Source organism: Dermacentor silvarum, chromosome 10, assembly GCF_013339745.2.
Source record: "Dermacentor silvarum isolate Dsil-2018 chromosome 10, BIME_Dsil_1.4, whole genome shotgun sequence".
NCBI lineage: Eukaryota > Metazoa > Arthropoda > Arachnida > Ixodida > Ixodidae > Dermacentor > Dermacentor silvarum.
Genome location: NC_051163.1, coordinates 134,560,710 through 134,587,494, shown reverse-complemented (window position 1 = coordinate 134,587,494; position 26,785 = coordinate 134,560,710). Strand labels below are relative to the sequence as shown.

Genomic DNA, 26,785 nt, shown 5'->3' with positions numbered 1-26,785 from the left:
TAGTTGATTGTTACCACAGTACAACCTGCACTGATTTTCACAGTGCAAGAAGTGTTTCCTTTGCTGTGCGAACAATTTGCTTTGTAGAACCCTGGCTTTTTGTATAAAGAGGCTGGAATGAGTTTGATGATTGTGTCAGAATGCATGGAGTTGGCAGGGCATTTGCTTGTGATCTTCAAGTGCCAAATTTAATGCTCTGAGCAAAGCACGCAATTTATTACCAGGTTTTAAACGCCAGAATTTGCTGGATTGCAATGGCACCACTGCCTGCATTTTCACTAACCTTCATCCATTCAAAGTAGAATGGTTGAGTGATGTCACCCTAATTGAGCAATCTGATTGGCTGCCCACAAACTCAGCCAGGAGGTGAGCTTCAGTACCAACGTAGACACTCTCTCCCTTTGCCTTTAGTAGCATCTGCTTGTGGCCTTTCTTCCCTGCCTTCTTCCATGCGGGAGCTTAGGATCTGTGCCACGTCCATGTCGCAATCCCCACCTCCGTTTTTTTTTTTTTTTCTCTTCTTTTTTTTATGCTGTGTGGTCTACTTGCGGGGGGGGAGGTGGTGGTATTGCACATTCTGCATTGGATGATTTACCAAAGTCAGGTACTATAATCGTCGATGTTACTAGCAGTGCATCTGATATAGAGTCATATGTGCACATGACCGTAAGTCTCCAGCAGGAAGTGGCACTCTTGGGAGAGCAAGGGTGCATGGGCGTTCATTTGAAATTGCAGCTCTTTTGTTTCCACATCTGTGCACTGTGTTTGTCTACTTGTAATAGCCAAGCGTGGTGAGCTGTCCATCACGGATACTTGGTGGTGAGGGCGAGCACAAACACACATTTTCTAAGTTCGAGATGCTCTACCACACACACATAAAACTGCAATACAGGGCAAGTATGCAGAAACAACACTTATATTTTAATTTGTTACTAAAGTTGGTCTTACAGTGTTGATGTTCGGATGAGTTGGTGTAGAGAGATGGTAGTAAACAACAGTGCAACTTTTTGCATGTACGGAGACAAAGTAGGCACACTCCAGCACTGAACTCGCGACTAAACATTGATTGAAAACATAGCAAAATATTGACACGTGTACTTATTTATCTTTCTCCGGTGACTGCTTTTCATGCGTGGCGTGAAGCAACAACTTTTCACCAGAATGATAAGGAACCCACTGAAGACCGTCGAAGAGTTTCTTTGTGAGGCACCAGCATTGAGAAGACAATCGAAATGCTTAGTAACCGGCAATACTTCAGCCGCACGGTGAAGACAAACTATGCCGAACTTCAATCGCAGGGCACCGACGACCTGTGCGAAACCATCAGCGGTCATGTGGGAGGAGCTTAAGAAATTGTTCACTTCATTGCAGCCTTAAGTGGCTTCGAGTGCCGACATAGCACGCAAGGAGATGAACCAGGAGGGCCTGAACCACCGCAGCCTCAGCCAAGAAGCGACGAGCTACACCATTGCCACCTGCCGTCACATCCCCCCTCTGCGCCCACGTCAGGACCCGCTGCTGGCGCCAGTCCACCCACTCGTTGGCCCGCGCAACGCCCCGAGAAAGACGGACATTTGGCATGTCTATCAAGACCCTGACCACCACCCCCTGTGCTTTCACTGCAGAGAAGCAAGCCACATTTACTGCATGTGCCCATAGCCACGAGATGGCCCTACGAGGGTTCACCGTCAACCACGGTGTAAGAATAAGGAGAGGTGCTGACACTCTCCCCCCAACGCGCGCGATAGCGCCGCTCGCTCGCGTCCAGATTATGTTCGGCTTCGTTGCAGCTGGTTCGGCGCCGTCGTAGAGGGCGCTGCGGTATGCGGTCCCAGCCTCGGCGGCAAGGCGCGTACTGCCGCTGCTTCGTCTTCCTGCTTGCATGTGCGGTTGCGCTGTTTTGAAGGCACGATTTTTGTTCGCGTTTGTTTCATGAACTTGTGCTTGGCTATTGTCGCCACGGGCCCTTGACGAAAGTGGCAGCGGCCTTCTGAGGGGCGTTTGAAATGGCTAGAAAGTGCTTCGTTCCGAACTGCAATTCTGGATACCTGACTTGTGCGGAGCGTGTGCCTTTATTCAAAGCGCCGTCCGACAACGGTCGTCTAGAGCAGTGGCGCCGTGCAAATCTGAGGGCAGACCGAACTCCTACGCCTACCCACCATGTCTGCACCAGCCATTTTTGAGAGGATACGATATCGATGGCATATTACGCGGAGCGCTCGATAAAAGGATTCCCACCTTATTTCCAAACTGTCCAAAGAACCTTTCTGTCCAAGAAAGAAAGTTAGTTTGTCATTCACTAGTTTTGCTATTGTGTTCTTGACTGTCACTACAGCGTGACAATATATATCTCACAATTATCGCAATAAACAGATAGCAAGCAAGCATAACTCAAGCAGTAAAAGCACCCCTTACAATTATATTGATGTAGATGAGTGTGTGAAGAAAGCCTGTCTTTGGGATGATGCATAATAAATGGGAGGGGCCATGACACCAACCAAAAGGACTTAAAAGTGGAGGTGGGTGAATTTTCCTAGTTTTGATTACGAATCGAGCACCACGCACCAACTATGCTAGACTCTGCCTAAACTGAACTCAAAGGGACGGAACATAGAGTTCCATTCATCAGAAGTTTCGCTTATGCAAAATTACGAAAAATTTTTAGTTCAGAAGCTTGGAGCATTCTAATTTCACTGCAATGAAAAAAGACATCATTGTACTCTGCTTGTAGCATCACAGCTTCTTTCGCACGAGGTTCAGGCTCTATCGGTTTTCGACTGTCGTCATCACGATGCACAAAAGAACGCGAAAACTCTACAGTGTGTACACTACAGAGCAGCCACTGCTGCCACGACAGTGCAAATGACTGATACATGGGATTTTCTTGGCTATTTGACATCGTCATTTGAAATTCTTGTCAACCTAATCCTGTTTCATATGAAGTATGACAGCCTAGGAGGTAGGCACAATTTCAGTTGTAGTTTCATTTGACCGGTGTTCACAAAAAGAAGCATTCCTTTTAACGCTTTCTTTACCGTGCCTATTGAAAGGGATCAATTTGATTGGCAGTTTTTCTATGCATTGTTAAACATTTCCGTTAAAATTCTTCTGTTAGCAACATGATGCACCATCTCAAATGACACTTTAACTTTACCTATTTTTCAGATTTGGCAATTTTTGGCAGATTGGGAAGTCTGGAAATATAAGTCTTTGCCTAGGGAGGTTTTGCCAAAACTAGCCCCCAGTGCTCCTAGAACTTTCTCAATAAAAAGACGTAAAATGTGCACTTTGGCCGACTCGGTCACATAATTTTTAAATGATGGCAGCAGTGAAGACACAGAAGCTTCTCTCCGATTGTCAATTTTTCAATCCCACATATAGGCTGTTTTAACATCAGTGCTTTGACAGTGTATCTACAAATTATTACGAGCAATCGATCCCCTCGTGTGGGGGTTTTCATTCACGCAAGAGCACGCAGTCGATTTCTGGCCAACCTTCGACCGAAGCTTGACTAGCTGTTTAATGTCTTACATTTTGAACAGTGCCTCTGTAAGTGCCCTCATTCATCAATGTACAATATTGTACAACACTCCAAATTATGGTACGGCACTGTACAGAAACTAAACGAAGGACATGGAGGCTCCAGCGCTGTTTGAATGCACGCTAGACCACCTTGCTTGCTCAGAAAAGCTGGTCGAACTCAAAAATCAAATGTGAGGAGGCTTTGGCATGCTCCCTGACTTGACAACCTTTGTGTCATGAGCCCTAGGAATCCTGTAGAAAACAAGCCAGGTGCCTGCTGCAATGAGTAAAAACAAGTACTCCTTGTACTATAGAAACTTACCTGTTTTCACGTTTGCAAAGCTGCTGCTTTACCACATAGCATGGGCACCACTATGGCTAGTATTTATGCCAAAAAATCTTCGTAATATCTTTTATTGTGGGATCTGACTTACAAAAGTTGGGAACCTAGAAGCCGGGTGCATATCATGTATATTTCAGATGTGCTTACGTTTATGAAAGTAATAATTTGCTATTTTAGTATACATAATAAGTACTAAAATTAGCAAATAATTACTTTCATTCGTGTTCCTTGTGGTGCTTCTTTGAAGTTTAAGCTAAGAATTCGCAAAAATTGACCAAGGAATTATTACTGCTACACACCCACTCAAAACAGCATATATTTTATGTATGGCAGTATACGAGGTCTGTTAGAAAAGTATCCGACCTTATTATTATTATTCTTTTTTTGTGAACACCTGATGTATATGAAACAAGCATGCTTGCATCAGCCGACCTTGAACCTTCGTGCGCATGCACAAATTTTTCCTGCCTGACGGATAGCATCAGTCGCTGGGACGCAGCGTTTGAGTGAGGTAGTGCGCAGTGCTCTTGTCGGTTTTTTTATTGCAAGGAAAATGACAGAGCGACTGGAGCAGCGCTACTGCATCAAATTTTGCCAGAAACTGGCCACAGCCAAGTGGAAACCATTCTCGGAAGATTCAGACGGCTTTCGGTGACGATGCTGTGAGCAGTACAACCGGTTTAAAGATGGCCGCGCATCGATGGAGAGCGAGCCACGATCCGTTCGGCCATCAATATACCGAAATGACCAGGTCATTGCCGAAGTGAACGCCGTGCTGATGCGGGACCGTCGTGTGGCTATCCAGGAAATTGTGGAAGAGCTGGGCATCGGCACTTTTTTCTGCATATTCCATTATGACCTAAGATTTGGCCACGAAGAGGGTTGTGGCGAAATTTGTGCCGAAGCTGTTCACGGTGGAGCTAAAGCAGCTCAGTGTTGAAGTCTCATAGGACATGCTGGATTCCACGAACAGTGACCCCAACTGCATGAACACCATAATCACTGGTGACGAGTCTTGGGTGTACGGCTACGACCCGGAAGCCAAATCCCAGTCGTCACAGTGGAAGCATTCCACGTCACCAAGACCAAAGAAGGCCCGCCAAGTGCGCAGCAACGTCAAAGTGATGCTGACTGCTTTCTTTGACTCCCACGATGTGGTACACCCCGAGTACGCACCACAGGGTCAAACAATCAGCAAAGAGTACTACAGGGATGTCCTCTGTCGCCTACGTGATGCTGTGCAGCGCAAGAGACCGGGGAAATTGGCGCAGCCAGCACGACAATGCTCCTGCACATTCCTTGCACTTGATCCAGACTTTTTTTGGCAAAAAACCAGACTCCTGTAGTTCAACAGGCTCCTTACTCTACTGATATGGCCCCCTGCGACTTCTGGCTGTTTCCCAAAATCAAAAGGCCATCGAAAGGAGCGGGATTTCAGACAAGAGAGGACATAATGGCTGCAACGACAGCTGAGCTAAGCTCCATTCCGAAAGAGGCCTTCTCGGAATGCTTCCAACACTGGCAGCGCCGCTGGGATAAGTGTTTCAAGTCTCAAGGAGACTACTTTCAGGGTGATTTTAGGTCTCCAACGTTCCAGTTATGCCAGTTTTTTTCTTTGGCCAAAGATCGGATACTTTTCCAACAGACCTCGTATGTTATGGCTGCTAAGTCATTAAATCAAATGTTAAATCTTTATATAAAAGCACCGAAAATGAGCACATTTATAGTGGTTACGGAACAGTTAACTGAAGTTTGTTAACATTGTCCCTGTGGGGTGGCCAACCAAAGTTGATACCCTCATCCCGCTTATCTGGCATTTCCCTTTAATCTAGTTTCGTTTATCCAGAGTACACTGTATTCATATTTATGTTTAAAAAAAAACAATTCAGTATTTTCGAATATCGAAACTAACCAAATATTTCACAAAATTTGAATGTTCAAGTCTGGTTACTGTTCTCCATGGGCTAAGCAAAGTATCACAAATTAACACATGCGAACTACCAACAAAAGTTTTTGAAGCTATGCATACGTGAAATTGGTACTACTGGCTTTGTTTTTGGTTTTGCGGTGTAAGCCTACATGACAGCCTGTGATTTTTGCTTGTAGTATGTCACATACTGTTTTTGGCAGTCTAGTCATGTAGTATTTTGATCTTTTCCTTGCAGCTGTGGCCATGGTGCACAGAGCTCTTCAGCGGCCTTGTATATATATATATATTTTTTTTAGCGTTTTGGGTAACTACAGCTGCCATTCCTTTTTGGAAAGCTTGTTTGCAAACCAAATTCTAAAATGGTTGAGAGGCTACTCGTGCAGTGTCTTTAATGACAATTATGATCCTATGTTTAAAAGTGATTCGTTGTCCCCGATAGTTAGCTGTGTTTGTCTTTTTTGCACTAGTCAGTACAAGCGTGGTGCCTAATTATATCGGAATAACTACTCCCGCTTTAAATATATGCGTATGTGTTTCGCTATTTGATATTCGATACTTAAGAGGCAGCTTTAGCTCGGGCCCAACTCCGTTGCCGCCTATTCAAATGTAAAACGCGCGAAGGCTTTTCTGAGATAAACCCTCAACCGATTTTAATTAAATATGTTGCATTTGAGAGAGAAAGTTAAATTCTAATGACTGTTAGAAGCGGAATGTTGATTTAGGGTGTGAATTTCTTCAAAGTAATTTTCAAAAATGGGTAAGCTTGAAAAAACTATAAGGATAAATTTTGCAAATTCGTAGCTGTGCATCTACAACAGATATCGCAGTTCTGCGAATTGCATCCATTAGAGCATCCAAAGCGAACAAATTGTCAATTTATATCTTACGTGAATTTCTTACATTTTTACAAGTGTGCTGCAAAAGTTGTGCTCACATAATAGTGGTTTACTTGAGATCCATGTATAATATATCAATTTTGTCCGCTTTAGATGTACTATTAGGTGCAATTTACAAAATTATGATAATCATTTTTCATTGCCGAGTTACATAGTTGCAAACTTGAGCTCTAAAAGTTTCATTTTCTGAACATGTGCGATATCTGCCAATTTTTATTGCCAAAACTGGCAACCTAAATCGAAAATTTGCCATCAACAGTCACTAAATTTTTTCTTTTAAATCCAACAAACCTCATTAAAGTTGGTGCAGCGCTTACTGCGAAAAAAATTTCTCATTTCCCGTGTATTTAGATAGGAGCCCCAGATCTAAAGCTTCCTCTTAATATTGGTATTCAAAAAAGTTTATATTCGCACCCACCTCTAGTTAAAAGCATTTCAACATTTCTGCTCATGAACCAAGCTGCGGTTGCTAGCGTTTGTTTCTCTTTTCCTTTTTTTTTTTCAGCATTTTAAGTTTCTTTTCCATTTGGTGCAGACACCCAGTCACCAGATTTATGAGAGCATTGTGGTAAGCAGTGTACCTTGCCAGACTGTGCTGCCACATTTATAAGTAGGTTTGATCTAATGTAAATGTTTATGTCGGTTCCTTCTCTTTTTGTGTGTGTGGAACCCGGTTATAACAATTGAATTATGGCAGTGGAATCGTTCTGGCTCTTGTTTAAGGGGGTTATATTGAAGTTGCATCCGACATGCCGATTCTTTCGTTACATATCTGATATTTCTTGTAATCTATCGGGTGGAAGACACATTAATTTAGATTTTAGTACTTTTAGATAATTTTACTCTGTTATGTGCGATAAATGTTATGTTCATCTGCTGAAGCGTATGCATTTAATCTGGTTGGTTCATGACTTGAGCAGAAACAGTGCCAGACAACGGGACCTAAGAAAGGGAGATACAATGGCACCGTTGTCACGTCCTGTTATGTCGTGCTGTTCTTTCTCTAGTTAATGTACATCCAGCCAACTGCGACTACAAATGCTCTCAAGTGCCGAACCCTCTCTACCATATGGTATAGGAATACCCACCAAAACATATCCACACAATCCAACCAACCGCGGAGTGGTGGGAGGACCAGCCCTAACTGGTGGACAGGGCCAGACTGGCGGCAAGCAACCACGGAACCGAGGAAGCCACCCACCTGGGGACAACCAGAACTTTCGTTGACTCATTTTTCAATAAAGTTTATTCATCATCATCTGGAAAGTCAAGAATGTCATTACTGCTTTAACAGTGAAACATCCTTGCGTAATTATAATGGGCCTGCAGTTGTGGAGTGAACGAGACCCATCTCTCTGGCTTTGCAGACACGAGGGTCCCGTGTGGCAAGTGGCATGGGCACACCCCTTGTTTGGCAGCCTGCTTGCATCGTGCTCGTACGACCGCACCGTCTGCCTCTGGGCCGACCAGGGCACACATGGCCGCCCAGACTGGCACCGTGTGCACCATTACCGGGACCACGACTCATCCGGTCAGTGAGTGGTCACATTTTAGGGGAAGGGGTGGGGGACACTACAGGAAAATGTCAAGTCGAGCTAGATTGAAAGATCCTGTGATAAATTCTTAACGAGAACAGAGCTTTAGTTAGTGACAAAATGGAAAATACTGTATGCGTGGTGCCATTATTTGGACTGTGGTACATCTCGTGTGACAACACTGGCTACTAAACTGCAGCACCCCCCCCCCTTTCTGATGCCCACATATTCATAGAGAGGGAGGGCACCTGGGTGTTATGTCAAGTTGTCCGTTCAAATTGATGACCAGCAGCGGGACATTCAGTGGCAATGTTCCACAAAACAATGTAATATATTGGCACACAGAATGTGATGATAGCCCACTATTTTTGGTTTCATTTATTTGCTCTCAAGGCCAAAGTGTTAAGAATAGTAGGGGTTACAAAAGTACATAAATATAAAAAGAACAGCAAAGTGAACATAATACAGGTTACTAACAAACAAAACAACATTACATAATAAATTCAGAAACAGCAGTCCTGAAGGCATTAGCATTGGTTATGAAATTTAATAATTTGTCGATCTTACTCGGGCCTAATATTTTCCTTTAGTGTCAAGGGACAGTAAAAAATGAATCAGTTCAAAACTGATAATGCAATATTTCTTGCCAATTTTGCAGCAGTAACTTGAGTAGAGAAATAACAGGAAGCTAAGGGGAGACTTTGATTTCTTCACTCAAATGCACTTGGAAAGGCAGATAAATGACGAGCTCTTACAAGCTCGTCAAGTGGGCTGAATTTGCGTTTAAGGTAGCAAGTTCAATAGTACCAACTGTTGGCTTTGACAAGCTGGGTCTGCCTCTGGGTCTGGTATTGAGAGAGATAAGTGAAGCCTTCCACATATGAAAAAATCGTAGATGTGTCAGCTAGCCATTCTTAGTGCATTTAGAGCCAGAAAAATCTTTTTTATATTTGGGGGAGAATAGGTATTCATGTATGTTTTGAATACTCGAACGGTTTGCTAGGTTCTAGCCGGTGCTACTGTGTGCTTTTTATGCAGATTTTTGTTACTTTTCATTCGTCCATGTACATTTGAAGTCACACGCAAGCATGTGCTATTGGTTTTCTATATTTGACAACTTTCTCAATTAAACTCTCAGTTGTCGGTGTGCGCTGGTGTCAGTGTGTCCCTTTATTAGCCGTCTGTAAACCGCACTGAATTTTCAACTCGTACCCATACCGACTAGCTCATTTTATTCCACTCCTGCGGTAAACTTCCTCTGAACAGTGGTACTTGGTCGGAACAAGCTGCGATGTGTACAGCCCAGCGAACTGCACCGTATGGCACCTGCCATACGCCAATGGCTATCTCGACTGAATATGTTGCCTGTAGAAAAGCCCACCATCGCAGAGTGCTCAAGTGTGAGCTGACCAAGGCCTCTCTAAGTCTCTGATTATTAACGGTGCTAGGTAGTGGGGGCAGGGTTGATTGGTGCTGTGTGTCATCTGCTGTGCAATGAATTCATGGCTGACTGCAGTGAATTCCATCTGCTGGGCTCCTCACGAGTTCGGCCTGATGCTTGCCTGTGCCAGCTCGGATGGGGCTGTCTCGGTTCTCTCTAGCACTGGCGATGGCGTCTGGGTGGCCAAGAAGATTGCCAATGCCCACACGGTCAGTGCCTGTTTCTGGTTCATTATAAATGTTGTTGTGGGGTTGAGTGAATACAAGAGAGGCCAGCAGTCATAAGCCCTTTGAGGGTAACATTTTTTAGCACCGATACAAATGCTTCAGAGTGACTTATTTTCAAAAAGGATAAGAAAATAATTTTTTATATACGAGGGCGAGTCAAAGGAAAGTGAGCCAACCTAACCTGCACAATAATGGTTTGGTCCATTATCTGCGAGGCATGCACGTAGAACACAGGCATCTCTCATTTACAAAAGTGACACGCAGGTGTCAGGGTAAATATTCTTTAATGCCCTCATATACTGGGTTGAACATGGTTGTGCTACATAATGGACGCTCCAAAAGTTTAACAGCATGGTGTCATGAGGTTTTTGATAGCTGAAGATGTTTCCCCAAAATAACTTAGTCGCCGTATGGCTGCCGTGTACGGTGAACATTGCATTTCATTGGCCACTGTGAAGCATTAGAGTTAACGGTTCAAAGAAGGACGTTGGGGGGAAAGTTGCAAAGACAATCGAAAACAGGGCCAAAGCCACCGTGCAATCACCCCCAACACAATGCAAAGGTTGAGTAGCTGATTAGACAAGAACGGAGGATAAGCATCGATGAACTGGCAGAGCATGTGAACATCAGTCACGGTTCGGTTCACACCATAACTCATGACCATCTCGGTTATCGGCTCTTGTGTGCGCAATGGATGCCCAAGATTTTGAACCACAGCCAGAAGACGGAGAGGTTCAACGCTGCCTTGACTCATCTGATCCAGTATCACAATGAGGGTGACGACTTCTTGTCTGCGATTGGGATCACGGTACCACTACTACGAGCCTGAAACACGACGGTAGAGCTTACAGTGGAAACATTCGAATTCACCACCTCCAAGGAAAGCAAAGATTGGCATTTCCACCGGAACGGTGTTTTTTTTTTTATCGTCAGGGGCCATTACTGATCTAATTAGCTAAAGCTATCAATATTTTCGATATTGTGAAACGCTGGATCGGCTGCAACATCCGCCATACAGCTCAGACCTGTCCTTGCAACTTACACATTTTCGGGCAATTTAAAAAACAGCTCAAAGGAACCAGAGTCGTGTCGGACGATGATGTGAAAGAGTCAGTAACAGACTTTTTCAAGCAGCAACCCAAGGAGTTTTATGAGATGGGAATCACGCAACTTGTTAGTCAGTGGGACAAATCTAAATGCTCATGGAGACTACTTTTAAATAAAGTACCCCGTTTGTCATATATTCGCATTGGCTCACTTTCATTTGACTCGCCCTCATTAGACCAACAAAACTTTTTATATGTATGTGGAGTGTTATACAGTGGAATCTTGTTGATACAATCTTCACGGGAATCAAAAAATAAAGCGTGTTATCCAAAAATCGTATTATCCAACGTATTATTCAACCAAATCGTGATATCCGGAAAAGAAAAAGAAATGTATTATCTCGAAAAACATATTAGGGAGAATCGTATCAACGAGATTCGACTGCGCATGACTTAATGTTGAATGCATGAATACACTTGCATAATAAATTTTTTTGCAAATGTAATGCAAATGTGAGGCTTGCCACAACTAGAGTCCCCTTTTTTGTAATGTTCTATTTTATTTTTCATTCTCATGTGTCACACCGAAGGTGGCAGTACGGCAGCCTCTGAGCCATGTCTGAATCAATCTCAATGAAGTGGATCATTAGAGAATACGGCCCCAGGTACACGCAGCTATAGTGAAAGCGAGGCATGTTATGTGAGCGTCTCCAAGCAAATACAGTAGTTGCCACCTATCAGAAGAAAAAAAAAAAGCGAGTGAGAAACCTGCAGTCTGTTTGATCACTAGATGAGATAATATCAGTTCTTGTGTGTTTTGCAAAAATAGACACCCGCGGCAATATCGTCGATTTGCGAGTGCTTGCCTGTAAAGTAATTGCACACCTATAGGAGAGCCATGCAGGCGAGCATCTCGCAGAAATGCTTTGAGTGATAAGAAAGAAGACAAAAACCACTTTTTCTGAAGCCGATAGCTTGAAATGACATGCAACAAAATTCAAAATATGGTGTGCATAAGTGCGAGAGCAAACCTAACCTGAGAGAAAATGGGGATAGCTGATATTCTAATTGACATAAAAAGAAAAAATGGAGCTGGGCAGGCGTAGGATGGATAACCGGTGGACCATTAGAGTTACAGAATGGATACCAAGATAAGGGAAGCGCAGGTGTGGATGGCAGAAAACTAGGTGGGGTGATGAAGTTAAGAAATTTGCAGGCGCAAGTTGGAAGCAGCTAGTGCAAGACAGGGGTAATTGGATATTGCAGGGAGAGGCCTTCGTCTTGCAGTGGACATAATATAGGGTAATGATGATGAAGTGCGTGGCAGTAAGCTACGCGAAGTGGTTACTCTTAAACACCAGGGTGGCAGCCCCCATAGAGCAAAGCAAGAAATTAGTTCTGGCAGAAGCCGATGGGTGGCAACGCAGGAACGAATTTTTTACAAGTCGCAGAGGGTTTGAGAACCTCCAGAACGATGCTACGTGGCATTGCGTTTTGAAAGGGCACATTCTTTCAAACATTTGGTAGCTACCATACACGAATGTCCATGACTACTTAGGACTTGTTTCCTCTTCTCTACATGTATGGCAGTGACCCTTGAAATTTAACGGGACACTAAATCAGTTTACACTGACTAATTGTTCTTTCTCAATCTAAAGTGGAGTTCAGCAAGATGGGGGAGTTGGTTTGTTTTCATAATAGAATACAGGGCGTGATAAGGGGTCGAGGACTAGATAGAAGACGAGTACTCGCTCACAACTGAAGCTTTTTAGGGAAATCATGTGATGTATATACATATCAGAATAACACCCTGCAGATAACGGAAACTGTGACACCCTCAGTCTAGCGCAGTCATCTAGTACTAGATTCAGCAGAGATGCGACAACACAGACGTACACCTCACAAGTAGCAACATAGCAGACAACTGAGCATGCCAGAGAAAGGTTCCAAAGAGTAGCAATATCCTGCTCTCTCATGACCTCCTTCTGCATCATGATATCACAACACAGTCAACTACTGGGATATGCAATGGAAACTGGCTTTAACAAAGCTGTTAAATTATGTAGGATCCTCTGAGACTGTCCAGTTTGTTTTCTTTTTTTTTTTTTTTGGTGGGGGGGTGTTAGAGTGAGCATACGTGCAATTGATGCAAAACATGAAGAGTTGCAAGCATCATTTCAGTACACCTTTAAAAAACTGGCAGAACCCATATTGTAATGACTGTTGACGTTACTGCAATTAGCATTAATGCACATTATCGACACACTGTATTGCCACCACCGAAACTCGTCATGTATGAGATGTGTATGCAGCCGCCCTTAGCACATCCCCCTGGACACTTGGCACTATTTAGCACCGCCACAGCGAAGATAGTCTGAATGTATATGATGCAGGCGCGACTCCACCTTGCACTGGACACATTTAAATGACTTGTCATTTAAGGGTGGCACATACCCAGTCACCCATGTTGGTGTGAAACAGGTTGCTGCCACCAGCACGGGGAGCACGTGATGCATGCGTTAGAGAATGAAGCCAGATCCCTAACGTTGCAGCTGCACCCGAGGCACCGCCTTCTATTTCTCCTTGGACGCCATGCCCGGCCACGGAACCCGTCGATAAACTGGAGACGGTCTGACCGACATCACCGTTTCCACTATGGACATCGACAGCATGGCCCTCCTTCCTGAATACACAACGGCGAGCAGCACTCTCGAGCCACCACTGTTCCCAAAGTTCTGGGCTACGAAAACTGGAGACCAAATTCTACCTTCATGGCATCGCGTCACAGCAGGACACGTGCCACATTGCGGTAGCTATGCTTCCTCCTGCTCTGTGACGCGATGTCCCACATCCAGGGCCAGAACCGCTCTCCAGACCTTTGTGCTGGTCCGACCAGAACCGGCCACAGCGCCAGCCACGTCGAGTCTTCCTCCTCCAACGGCAGTTGCACCTCGCGATCGGTCACTTCAACTGTCCTCGGCTCCCGCGCGCGTTCCTCCGCTCCGCTTTCCAGCAGTTCCCATTCTTTTCTCTGTTGCACCCTTCTCCGTGATGTGCCTAAGCCCCGCACCTTGTCACCTTTACTTGGGAGTGCGGAGAGTTGCGAGCATGCGCTACTCTCGATGGAGGAGAGAGACGACTGGCGGCACGGCAAACGAAGATTTAATATATACAGGAGACGGTGAACACACGCGACACACAACACTAAAACCACAACTAAACAACTAAAGGCCCGCAAAACTAGACATAACTCAGCGAAAAAGCTTATTTAAAAGAACATCCAAATCTCTAACTAAATACAACAGCACTAGAAAACCACTATCTCATTTCCGGAGCCTAGCTCCTCCTTAAAGTCTCTCGGTCAGTCTTAGCTTTTCTCGCCAAAGTCTGGCCACCTTGGCCCCGGCCTAACTGCGTCGTAAATCAGAAACGGGATCGTCTCTTACGGGCCGCCGACTTGAAGCTCCTCTCGTCGGGTCCAAGTCGCATTCATTCGGGGCGTCGTTACTGCAGTAGATGCCGACGACTCGCGTTGCCTCCTTTGTCGGTGGTGAGCTCGTCGGTATCTCGTCGGTGGTGCGCTCATCAGCTCGTCATTGATGGCGTTCACCGTAGCTTAGGCCCACCTGCCTAGGCCTAGCGTCGGGATGCGTCGCAACTTCTTCAGGAGTGCAGACGTGGCGTCCCGAGGAGAATCAAACGCGCCGGTCTGCCGCAGAAGGGGGATCCTCTCTGGGGTGCCTGGTCCTGCCGTGAGAAGCTGCAGCCCGTCCAGGAGCCTCGCCCGAACTTGCCGAGGCCGACGGCCACACCATGGACGGCCAACGTCACGGACTCGGCCAGACCCCCAAGTCTCCCGTCGCCAGAGCGGAGCTGGAGATGCGACCTTCCTGACCCGGTGCCACGTTGAAACTCCACGGACAGCGCCGTTCATCTCTCGACTACGCCTCGGTTCGTGCGCCTCGCGCGCTCGCGCCGTTCCGAACACCAGGCATTGCGTGCTCCTCTTCTTTTTCGCGCCACCGGCGGCCTCTTATATGTGACATAGGCCCCCTCTTCAAGAGTTTTTTCTAAAAAAACTGCTCACTCTTGGCGTTCAGGTGATGACTGTGACTCCTCGTAGTGACATTGGTGCTGGTTTATTGAAGACTCGATGCACTACACAACACCACACTGTTGTGCACGGTTCACCAGACGCACTGTTCACCGCGTTTAGGAGTTCACTATATGCACTTTTCACCACCTAATGCATTTCACTCAGCTGTTCACAATGTCCACTACTTCAATGTTTCGAAACACTCTACATGAATAAACTTTGCATCACAGCATGTTTTACAATACTCTACCTACTCTATATCTACATAGGTACTGTTTCACTTCTTTCCTCTCTATACACATTTACAAGTTCTGCAATCTTCCGCGTGCCAGTCCTACATGGTTTTCCTTTTCGTTCTTGCCATTGCACCTGCCCTATTTCTTTTCCATCTTCTGCGCTTGCGCGTTACACGTTTTGGGCGATTTGGGTATCTATCTCCTTCGCCCTTTTTCTCGGAGTCCCAATGTTCCATCGTGTCTGGTGCATGATGCTCCCTGGACTCAACTGCACCTATCAACTTCCTATCTTTCTGAGGTGGAACTACTTCTTTCTTTACTCTCTTCTGCTCTTCGGGTATATGGACCTCGATCGGGATGTTGTCCATCCTCTTATCCCGGTTAACCTGAATCAAGGGCTCTCTAGTCGTGAGCTTCTTTACGGCGTCACTGGCATTATCTCGTATCTCTGTCCTTCCCTTCAGCAATCATCATGCAAACGCTAGTCTTCTTCTCGTTTTTCCCCTAAGCCATAGTCTTTTGACATACATCGCATGCCCTGACGTATCTCCTCACGTCGCTCTGTACCCCGATCCAAAAGAAATCTTTTGTAATACTCGCCAACATGCTCCCTATCCCTTGATGTCCTGCCATCACACTGTCATGTCCTATCTTCATTACTTTGTCTCTAAGCTCTTTCGGGACCATCAACTGCTGAACCTCTCTTCCCGAGTTGAACACACACCTCCGGTATAATAAATCGTTCTTCTTGAAAAACTCCACCACGTTTCGACTTCTTTTCCTTCGTACTATTTCTCCTATCTTCTGTACGCACTTCTGCAGCGACTCGTCTTTCTCCAGTAATTCCTTTAATTCGGCCGCTGTTCTGCTCAACCCCTTAATGTTCGTGACCGGTAATGGTGTTAAGGGTTTAGTACTCTTACTCATAGCTCGCGTTTGTATTTCCGCTGCTACCTCTACTTCAGGTGTCTCCTCTTCTGGCGCTTCTGGCTTATTCCTCTCCTCTAAATGCTCTGTCCTCCTCCAGTTAGGGTCTGGGTCTTCGGCCCTTCTCACCCCTGGTACATTTCCCAAAATCAAGTCAAACAGAGGATCTTCTACACACCTAGCTGTGACCAATCCCGTAAAAAATGGTGTCGAAACTTGAATTTGCGCCTCTGGCAAATACTTAACAGACCTGTCCGCCAACATGACTGGTTTGAAATAGCCGGTCATGTTCTCTGATGGTACCAGACTCTCCCTGACTAAGACTGTGTTCGCCCCCGTGTCTCTCAATACCGTGGCCCTGCGTCCTTGAACTTTTCCCTCTACCACGGGCATGCTCTTTTCTCTCGGCCCATCCTCTTTACCTTTCATCATACATGCAGCTTTGTCCACGTATCCTGATCTGCATTCGTGCGCTCCATGCCCTCTCTTTTGACATAGCTGGCAAACCACTGGTGGACCACGTCTACTATCCTTCACCCGACAGTTCATTGCTATATGTCCCAGCCGGTTACAAAGAAAACATCTTTGGGGCGTCCCTTGCCTGTTCATTGGGCCCCGATTCCTCGTCTCACCTGCAGCTGCCATCGGCACATCCTTGCCACTCTTTCCTAAATTCCTTAGACCCTGCGCCTCTACAAACTGATCTGAGTGCGCTGCCATCTCCTCCACTGTTTTTAATTTCCTCTCTTTGAGGAATACCGCCAGACTGTCGCTGCACCTGGCGAGAAATTGCTCTCCTACGACCTTGTCCCGCACCCCTTCATATGTCTTGTTGACCTCCGACAACTCCATCCATCTCTCAAAGTAGTTTGTTAATCTACATGCAAACTGTTTTCCAGTTTCCGCGTCTTGCGGCTTGCATGACCTGAACTTTTCGCGGAAACCCTCAGCGGTTAGCCGAAATCTTTGCAATAAAGTGTTTTTCACTTTGTCGTAGTCTAGACTCTCTTCGGCGGGCATCCGTCCGAACACACTCAAAGCCTCACCAACTAGACACAGGCTTAAGGCGCTAGCCCACTCGTTCCTTGCCCAGCCTTGCCCGACCGCTATTCTTTCGAAGCGATGCAAGTACGCATCTAAATCGTCCCTATGCTCATCAAATGGAACCATTAACTTCCTGGGGCAAATCTGCTTTGGCCTGGGCGAAGTAGAGTTGGATGACGCTGACCCCGGCGAACTCGCGCCGTCACGAGAGCCCGCGCCCATCTCCGCTAGTTTTAACTTAAGTTCCAAAATTTCTTTTTCGCTTTTCTGCTGTTTTTCCTTCTCTTGTTGCGTGTATTCGAAAAACGCCATCGTCTCCTCCTTCGACATATTTAAATCCTTCGCTACCGCCGCCAAACGTTCCCACTCCATCTTTACCACTCCCGAGTATCGGTGACTGGGCCGTATCTATCCTGGCAGGCTCGCCAATATTTTGTCACCTTTACTTGGGAGTGCGGAGAGTTGCGAGCATGCGCTACTCTCGATGGAGGAGAGAGACGACTGGCGGCACGGCAAACGAAGATTTAATATATACAGGAGACGGTGAACACACGCGACACACAACACTAAAACCATAACTAAACAACTAAAGGCACGCAAAACTAGACATAACTCAGCGAAAAAGCTTATTTAAAAGAACATCCAAATCTCTAACTAAATACAACACCACTAGAAAACCACTATCTCATTTCCGGAGCCTAGCTCCGCCTTAAAGTCTCTCGGTCAGTCTTAGCTTTTCTCGCCAAAGTCTGACCACCTTGGCCCCGGCCTAACTGCGTCGTAAATCAGAAACGGGATCGTCTCTTAGGGGCCCCCGACTTGAAGCTCCTCTCGTTGAGTCCAAGTCGCATTCATTCGGGGCGTCGTTACTGCAGTAGATGCCGACGACTCGCGTTGCCTCCTTAGTCGGTGGTGAGCTCGTCGGTATCTCGTCGGTGGTGCGCTCATCAGCTCGTCATTGATGGTGTTCGCCGTAGCTTAGGCCCACCTGCCTAGGCCTAGCGTCGGGATGCGTCGCAACTTCTTCAGGAGTGCCGACGTGGCGTCCCAAGGAGAATCAAACGCGCCGGTCTGCCGCAGAAGGGGGATCCTCTCTGGGGTGCCTGGTCCTGCCGTGAGAAGCTGCAGCCCGTCCAGGAGCCTCGCCCGAACTTGCCGAGGTCGACGGCCACACTATGGACGGCCAACGTCACGGACTCGGCCAGACCCCCAAGTCTCCCGTCGCCAGAGCGGAGCTGGAGATGCGACCTTCCTGACCCGGTGCCACGTTGAAACTCCATGGACAGCGCCGTTCATCTCTCGACTACGCCTCGGTTCGTGCGCCTCGCGCGCTCGCGCCGTTCCAAACACCAGGCATCGCGTGCTCCTCTTCTTTTTCGCGCCACCGGCGGCCTCTTACATGGGACACACCTGCAGCATCCGTTGATACGACAGCAGACTGCCAGCATCGGAAAGAGCTCGCACGAACTGCAACCTAACTTCTCTTCCAATCCCAACAGCCTCCAACATTCAGAACACGCTGCCCATACAACTGGACAATTTGAATGCAGCTCTGCAAGTGTGTTCTCCTTCTCCGGCCTGTGACGGCGATTCAACAACAACACACGCAGTGTCAGTTCCTCTTGCCGGGTTGAGAACTCCACTGGGGTCCCTGTGGGGTGCACCTTCTCGAGCCCTCGGCGCACGAGACCCACCGCCAGGCTAAGCTGCACACAGCACGACTGCCGGTCATGACGGCAGTGATGCCACAACGTGCCGCAACTCGTCCACTGCACTGACGCTCTGGCGACGACCCCACCGCACCCGGCGCTATGCACCGATACTCAACCGCTCGTGCAGCGTGTTCAAGGCTGCACGTGGCCATCGACTCAAGGCGTCTCTTCGCCTGTCGTCTGCTGGGGCCGGTACAACAGCATCTTGCACCTACAAATGGGGCCCCTGCTGCTCATGGAAGAACAAACGCCCTTCTCGCACTGCACCACGCAAAATGCCCAGTCAGCCACACATTTGTCACACTCGGTACAGTTGACTAGCATCCTACTTCGAGATTCAAAAGACTGCTGGTGCCCCGGTGTTTACCACATGACCACGACGCAGATTATCGTTGGCCTGTCGTTGCCTACAACTGTCGCGCATTTCCTTAACTCTTGCACTCCTGCACCTTCCAAGTCATCGACCTGAGATGAATAACCTCCCGAGACGTGTACATAGCTTCATTCAAAACATCTGTTACTTCGCTGCATCTAAGCCGACACTGTACAAGTGAACGAGCTGTTCGCCTCTGCAGTAGAGCGAATCGTGGACACCAGTGCCACGATCTCACCCCGCACTCAACAGCCAGTGTCGCCCCCCTGAAGCAAATCACACACACCGGGTGTTCTATAACGGCCTTTGAAGTGTTGGATGTGGACATCCACCAATTTCGTGCCTCCGTGCCTGACATATAGGCTGTAAATAGTATTGCATCTCTGTACAAACTCTATATTGGCACTCTCGTTAGCTCACAATTTTTTACGCAATTTATTTTTTCTGCATTTAGTTTCCCGTGCCCTTACGGCATAGTCCTTGTATTTTCCTTTTTCTCTTGCCTGTTTCTTTTTCCTTTATGCTCCTTACAAATTCACACTAAGTGGGGAAGTTATGTGATAGCCCAACTGCCACCAGCGCGGGGAGAACGTGATGCATGTACTGGAGAACGAAGCTAGATCCCGAACATTGCAGCTGCATCGGAGGCACCTTCCTTTATTTCTCCTCTGATGCCCTGCCCTGCCACTGAACCTTTGAATAAATTGAAAGTGAGTGAGGGGATTGTAGGGCTGTGGGACAAGAGAAAAGTCTGTTGTACATGTCTACACAGTTAGGGCACGAGGGGATACAAGTTGGGACTGAGCGCTGCACACTCAAGAAAACACAGTATTGCCCTAAGTTAGTGGAAACTGTTTACTTGTCTCCGGCAACACCCAACACTGCACAAACACCCGGTCCCGGGCCAGCATGGGAATCAAAGAGGCTCCTGCACCAAGGGCGAAAAATACAGGCAATGTGCCGCTAGCACGTTGCTGCAGGACGATGGCTCTCCGCGACATGCCACTAGGAAAAGTTCCCACAGCTGTGCTGCTTGCTCTCGTGAAAACCAATATGCCCACTTGCAAGAAGTCGGGTAATCTCCATCGGCTTGGGCCTCCAATAAGTGCGGCTCAGCGCAGTATGACCGCGCGCGAGCACTAAGCACTGCTCTTCAGCTTAGCATTCGGAAGAAAGGAACAACACAAGGTACATGCTCGCTGTTAGTGCGAAGGCACATAGACAAGCCATTTCTGAAGCCCTAACAAAGGGGCCGGCGGACGAGAGGAAAACATGTACATACCAACAGCTCTCCCTCGCGCTTGCTCTGCCCATCGCACCAGTCACACTGTCATAGCGCCGTGGCCGCCGCGATTGGCAGTGCGAAGTGCCACCGCCGCAAACTGGTCCTTGGCAAAGGCGAGCCCCGACAACCTTCAGAGTGGAAAGGGAGAGGCGTAGGGAGGACAGAACAAATGAATGCCCGCACAAAGAATGCCGGGGTGCACCTCAATCCCCGCAAACTTCACCCACTTCGTATCCAACTTCTTACATACCCAGTGACCCAAGCTGTCTACTATCTTGTGGCCACTAGTTATGTGCTGGCTGCTGTCTTGATGAGCTCACAACATGGGCCACTGCACTTGCGGTATTACTAGTATGTGCCCATTCTTGGCCCATGCTTTAGAATGGATGTGCCAAGATGACACAAGGGGTATATAGCCTTAAATACGCTAGAACCTTGTGCATACAACCTGGAAAAAATATGTGAAAAAGAACATAGTACTAACCGGGAAAACATACTATTCCAAGTGTTGCGGAAATCATTGCAGCACGAGACGCCATAGTGCGCTGAGCTGGTGGGGCCCAAAATTCTTGTTCTCGCGGTTTCATCAAGCACATGTTTGCACTCCTCAAATTCAATCTAGGTCAGCAGCTTCTTTATGCGGGGCATTTTGGTGGGAATTTTTGACGTGCCCTCTTTGTTGAGAGTTGTTGCAGCACGGGAGGCCAACACACATCGAGCTAGTGGTGCTCGAGCGGCCAGATACGCGCTTTGTTGTTTTCCTATTGCATGATGTTTTAGGATGGCAGAGGGAAACCAAAACAAAATCAAGCTGGTTGCCGATGGTGGAATACAATACCACCAGAGCAAAACATGATGCTCACTTAGTGCTGTCTGAAGCAGGGAACAGCGGCGAGTTCGGGTTATCACCTAATAAAAGCTTGCAGTATGCTTCCAACGGCACTACACCACACGTGCTGTCAAACATATAAATGAAGATGCTTATTGCAATGAGGTTGGCAGCGATTGCTGTGAATGCGGCATGCCATTAATGACCTGCAAGAAGATTCGCGGGTGTGTGCCGGCGTTTTCACGTGATGCGTGGGCGAGTACTACAGTGAAGCTGCTGCAAGCGGATGTGCTTGATCGTGTGTGCCTCGCACCTTTTCTTGTTCGCATGGGATCTAGCAGCCAGAAAACGTATCATACAATCGTAGTTTGGCGATGTACTGAACAGTGGTGCCGAAATATTGTGTCTTCTGGGAACGTATTAACTGGCAAAAAAAGACGCATAGCTGTATCGAGTCATATTTTGTCTTCCCGGTTGCAAACGTTGGCACCAGAAAATTGTGTAAAATGGGATCGTATCAGCGAGGTTCTACTGTATATGAAAGTGATAGTGCCCCATCCATAATAGACACCTCTACGTTGAGTGCGGCCTCTTGAGGGGAAGCCATTGCAATGAAGTTGCAGCCCGGATACGGAGGGATACTGTGGAGTTTCAACTGAGGTGCACTAATTACAACAAAATATGTTGTGGTACCGTTCATCATTGTGGTTGGCCGCGAGATTGCCATATCGTGTGTCTGTTGATGGGCCCATAAGGTTTCGTGATTCGTCGATGGCATAGAGATATGTCATGGGGATAGAATCATCATCATAACATAAGACATCACCACTTATACACTTCTAAGATTGCTAATCACATTAACGTCGGCAAGTATCTCCAAAGGATGGATACGCCGCCAATTTTTGCTGTTGATTTTAGCGTAAGAGGTTGTTTACTAGAAAAGAAGGCCCAGTTTACATGTTTTAAATTTTGTGCCAAAGCCTGAGCGCTGGTACTACAGTCGAATCCCCTTACAACGAATGCCGCTACAACGAAATTTCGAACAAAGCTTTTTCAATTCCCCGTCAGCTACCCATAGAAAGTAATACAAAAAAAAGTCTCTCCTTAATGAAGGCGTTTTATTCGGTATTTCCACTTCAACAAACTTTTCGAAAATGAAACTGGTACTGGTACTGAATTGAAATTGGAACTGCCTAGTAGTCAAATTTGAAGCCCCTTCCAAAGCTGTGAGGATCGTATGTCTGCTTGAACGAGGTTTTCGCGAACGAAATCAAATTAAAAGTACCGATTTACACCACTGCATAGCCACACGTGGTCATCATGCGCAGACTGCACGGGATCACCACAATCGCTGCCGTTTTCTGTACTGTGTCCGGTCGACATGGCTACGTCAACGAAGAAGCGTAAATTTCTCTCTCTCAAGAGAAGGCACATGTAATCGCTGAAGCAGAAAGCGGAAGGAAAAAATTTCACAGTTTTGCCCAAAAAGCGAAGCATCGATTGCGACAGCTGATTTGTAGACAGCTATACGAACAAGGATCGTAGTTTTATCGACCGTATAAACTTGTAGACATTCACTTACTAACTAAATTACCAAGCATGGTGTCATGCGTGCACAGGTAAACATGAACACATTTCGCCCGATGACCACGGAAACTCGGTGTCAAAACACTGGAATGCGAAGGCGCGGCAATAGCAGCGAGCGAATTGACCTCTGTGCCGTCTCCCGCTTCAATGCGAACTAAACATCGAAAGCACAGCGCACACGACTCTACCGGCACTAGTTGCACTTTGCCACATCGCAGGTTGCTTTGAAGATGAGGACCGGGCGGGCGCATCGCAGATTGCTTTCAAGATACGGTGGCCGCGCCACAGCCGCTGTTGTCAACGTGATGCCAACGTCTCGTCGTCACGGGAAAATGACAACCTGCTAGACACACTAACTCCGGCGACTGCTTTGAAAGTAATGGATGCATTTGACCTCATCTTAAAAGTTATCAGAGCCCACGACAATGACATTGCGATGACTCTTTTAACGGACTGTGAGACTCGCGTAACGCCTTTGCTTGCCGTGAAGCGTAAGAAATCCAGGCTGACCCACTTCAGGAAATAATATTCTGGTAAGCGCAAGCTTGCCAAGTTTGCCGACTTTGTCATACATATGCAATGAAATTGGGATAATTCAAACCGCTTCATTGCGACGGTGCATGTGCCACAATATGAGTGTTTCGCAATCGGCCGGGAAGGCGCATTGGGTTAGGCATCGGCCGCAATGTATGAAAAATGCTGTAACAGCGGCGTGAAATGCATTCTGTCGTGAAGTTGACACTTTATTGACTGCCTTCGGTACGTCTCAGTCTTTGTCCCCACGCCATTGTGAAGATTTCCCGGACGATGGTTTCAGTTTCGTTCGCAGCTTTGCCGTTTGGCATACGTATATACATACTAATTTCACATCAACGAAGTTCCTCCACAACAAAATTTTTCGCGTGTCCCGTGAATTTCGTTGTAGCGAGACTCGACTGTACAACACTGTGACATCGCAGATATAAAATTATTTTTTCGTGCTTTGGTCGTTGTGTTGAGTAACGGTTCTCGAAACTTGCCTAGTTCAGTTCTTGGCTTGTTCGGGATATGATGCATACTGCATTTTTTCCTATAAAGAATTCCACTAGGCGACACCATCAAAATCCATGACATCACAACTGGTGATGGCAGTCATGTGTGACATTTTCAGAAAAAGCCACACGTAACAAAGTGGGGTGGAGATAACAAAAGACATAACGAAAACAAGTTTCCTTGATGAGAAAGTGTTTGTTTAGCGCAAGTAGATGGGAAAAAAAGAGTACTCGCCGCGCTGCGCTCTCCGAGGCGAGGTGGGGGGGGGGGGTTAGTTGTGACTGCCAGGGGCTCTTTATAACGCGCACCCAATGCACCATACTGTCACGTAGTAGTGACGGTGAAGAAAACAGTCGTAAAACTGTGTGTGACGAAACTGATTCTTTATTGGGCGAACCTGTGCCCACAAAAGAAAGCTACACTCGAAGCACAACGATAGCGGCGAACACAGTCGGCGATCGTCGAAATCTGATTAGCGGCGAAACGCGTCGGCTTTTATACCTGAGTCATCGAAGGTTCCAGATTAATCCCTGACGCCCGCGTGTCTTCCAGAAAGTTCTAGACAATTCGTGTCGGTCATACAATCAGATAACATAAGCGTCAGTGAAGACAGGCAACGGAAAGAAGCATCGATAACGTTCTAGAAACTTCAGATACAGGCGCGTCCTGCGCCGAGCGATAACGTTTAACGTTTGTGAGCCGGTGAAGAGCGGTCACCGGTAAAAGATAAACAAGTACACGTGGCAATACGCATGGGCGTGTTTCCATTTCGCCCCCATCGAAATGCGGCTACCGTGGCTGGTAACTGATCCCGCGATTTCATGCTTAGCAGTGCAATTCCATAGCCACTAGGCAACCACGGCAGGTTGGAACCTAGTGCTTGCTGTGCCAAGTCTATGGTAAATTTAGTTTTTACATCTCTTTATTGTATGTACCATTCTTACTTTCATGCCGCCAATCTTCCAGCGGCATTTTACTGGCGTTTAGTGCGTGATTACATGAGGGCCGGCATTTGGCGGGCGCCATCTGACATCAACTTTTTGCAGCATCAGGCACATGATGCGAATGAAATTGTTGAGCTGATGATGTTCTGCCGCATGCATGCCCGTGGCTGGCCTCTCCTTTCACATTGTGCACTGAGTCTCCCAGCCTTCCCAGTATCCTGTACGAAGGTTGAAAGGGCGTTCTCTATTGTTTCATGTCGGGAACAAGAAGGAGCGTGCCACAGTTGCATGTGCAAATGTTGGAAAGTATGCTGTATATATTACAAGCTTGCATATAGGTTGGATGCTGTAACAAGCAACAATGGTTTTGTTGCCATTTCCTTAGTAAAGTTAATTTTTTTTAGCATTGACAATGTGTTCTTGCATTAAGGAAAAGTTGCCTAAACTTGGAAGAAATAAGTCAATTCGGAAAAAATACAATTGGTGCATGTAACTGTATGTTAAATTGACACGCTCTGAAAAACGCAGATCTTTTCAAAAAAAGTAACTTCGAAATAAACCCTTTGAGTTTGCCCAAAAATATACTACAAAAATGCAGCATCCTTTATATAACCAACTTGCCCAGTGAGAAACTTTAATGAGCAGATGGAAAAGTCCAGTGCAGCGGAAACAAATATGTGCCCTTTGTCCATCCAGATTGGCTGCAATGCAGTGAGCTGGGCCCCAGCCCAGGGTTCAGGCCAGGGCGGCGAGCCAGGTGTATGGGTTGGGCTTCGCCAGTTTGCCACGGGTGGCTGTGACAACCTTGTCAAGATCTGGCAGCTCCAGTAAGTACACAGGGGGTGGAAATTTCATTCCTTTGAGGAACTTGAGGGAAGTTCACCAAGCTAAAAAAAAAAAGGAAAACTCATTTTGTAGAGCATTCCTTTTCTCTCGCTAATTTCGTAACTCACCCCCGCTGCAGCAAAAGGACTGTTTGTTCAGCGTTTTAGAGGATACCTTCAATTTTGCATGAGCAGCTCAAGTCGTGTCGGTGTCTACGAGTGACGGCATTCTCGGCACATTGCCAAGCATGCTGTCTTGTCACAGTGTGAAAAACTCTGCTGCCCATCGACGCATTCAGTGTTAGTCATGTGCGCGAAAGTGAAAGTACAGTAAACCCTTGTTATAACAAAGTGAACGGAACAGCGAAAAAATTCAATACAAGCGGTACTTCGATAACAGTGACTACTCCATAAAAGCTAAAAAAGTAGAGCTGAAATACAGTCAAACTTCGTTCATACGTAGTTGGCCGAAAACGATGTTTAGGTACGCACTATACGATGTACGAATTAACCACCAGTGCTAGTTTAGTGGCTGCTTACCGGCTGGAGAAGAACTACATCATGATGCTCTCAAACACGCACACTCAGACGGGCTTTATTTGCAGGTAGATAGCAAAAAAAATTGGTTATCTTCACTTGCCGCTGTGGTGGCCTTGCCTCGACGATGGCATTATCGAAGAGAACACTGCAACAACACCACGACCACAAGCACACTGGCAGGGGGAAAAAAAAGAATGTTGCAGCATCGATTGCAATAGCAAATTAATAAACTATACGAGCTAAGGATATTACAGTGTAGACCGCTTATAACGTAAGTCGCCAGAGTCGCGAATGTCCGCACTATAAGCGGTACCGCACTATAACCAAAGCAACAATTTTCAAGGCCCGCACATATGCAAAACATGTGCACCGAGCCGTCATGCGTAAGCGACAGTCGAGGAATGCGGCTAGAACGT

The 26,785-nt window shown here is 46.7% G+C and overlaps 1 protein-coding gene across 1 annotated transcript in view; it reads left to right on the top strand.

The window, feature by feature from the left end:
* The window catches only part of LOC119430958 (protein SEC13 homolog), a 66,722-nt gene that overhangs the window by 5,944 nt on the left and 33,993 nt on the right, over nucleotides 1-26,785 (top strand). The window contains exons 4-6 of the mRNA XM_049657143.1: nucleotides 8,059-8,222; nucleotides 9,743-9,876; nucleotides 25,702-25,832. Of these exons, the coding sequence (XP_049513100.1) occupies nucleotides 8,059-8,222; nucleotides 9,743-9,876; nucleotides 25,702-25,832 (429 nt within the window). The remainder of the gene's footprint in view (nucleotides 1-8,058; nucleotides 8,223-9,742; nucleotides 9,877-25,701; nucleotides 25,833-26,785) is intronic.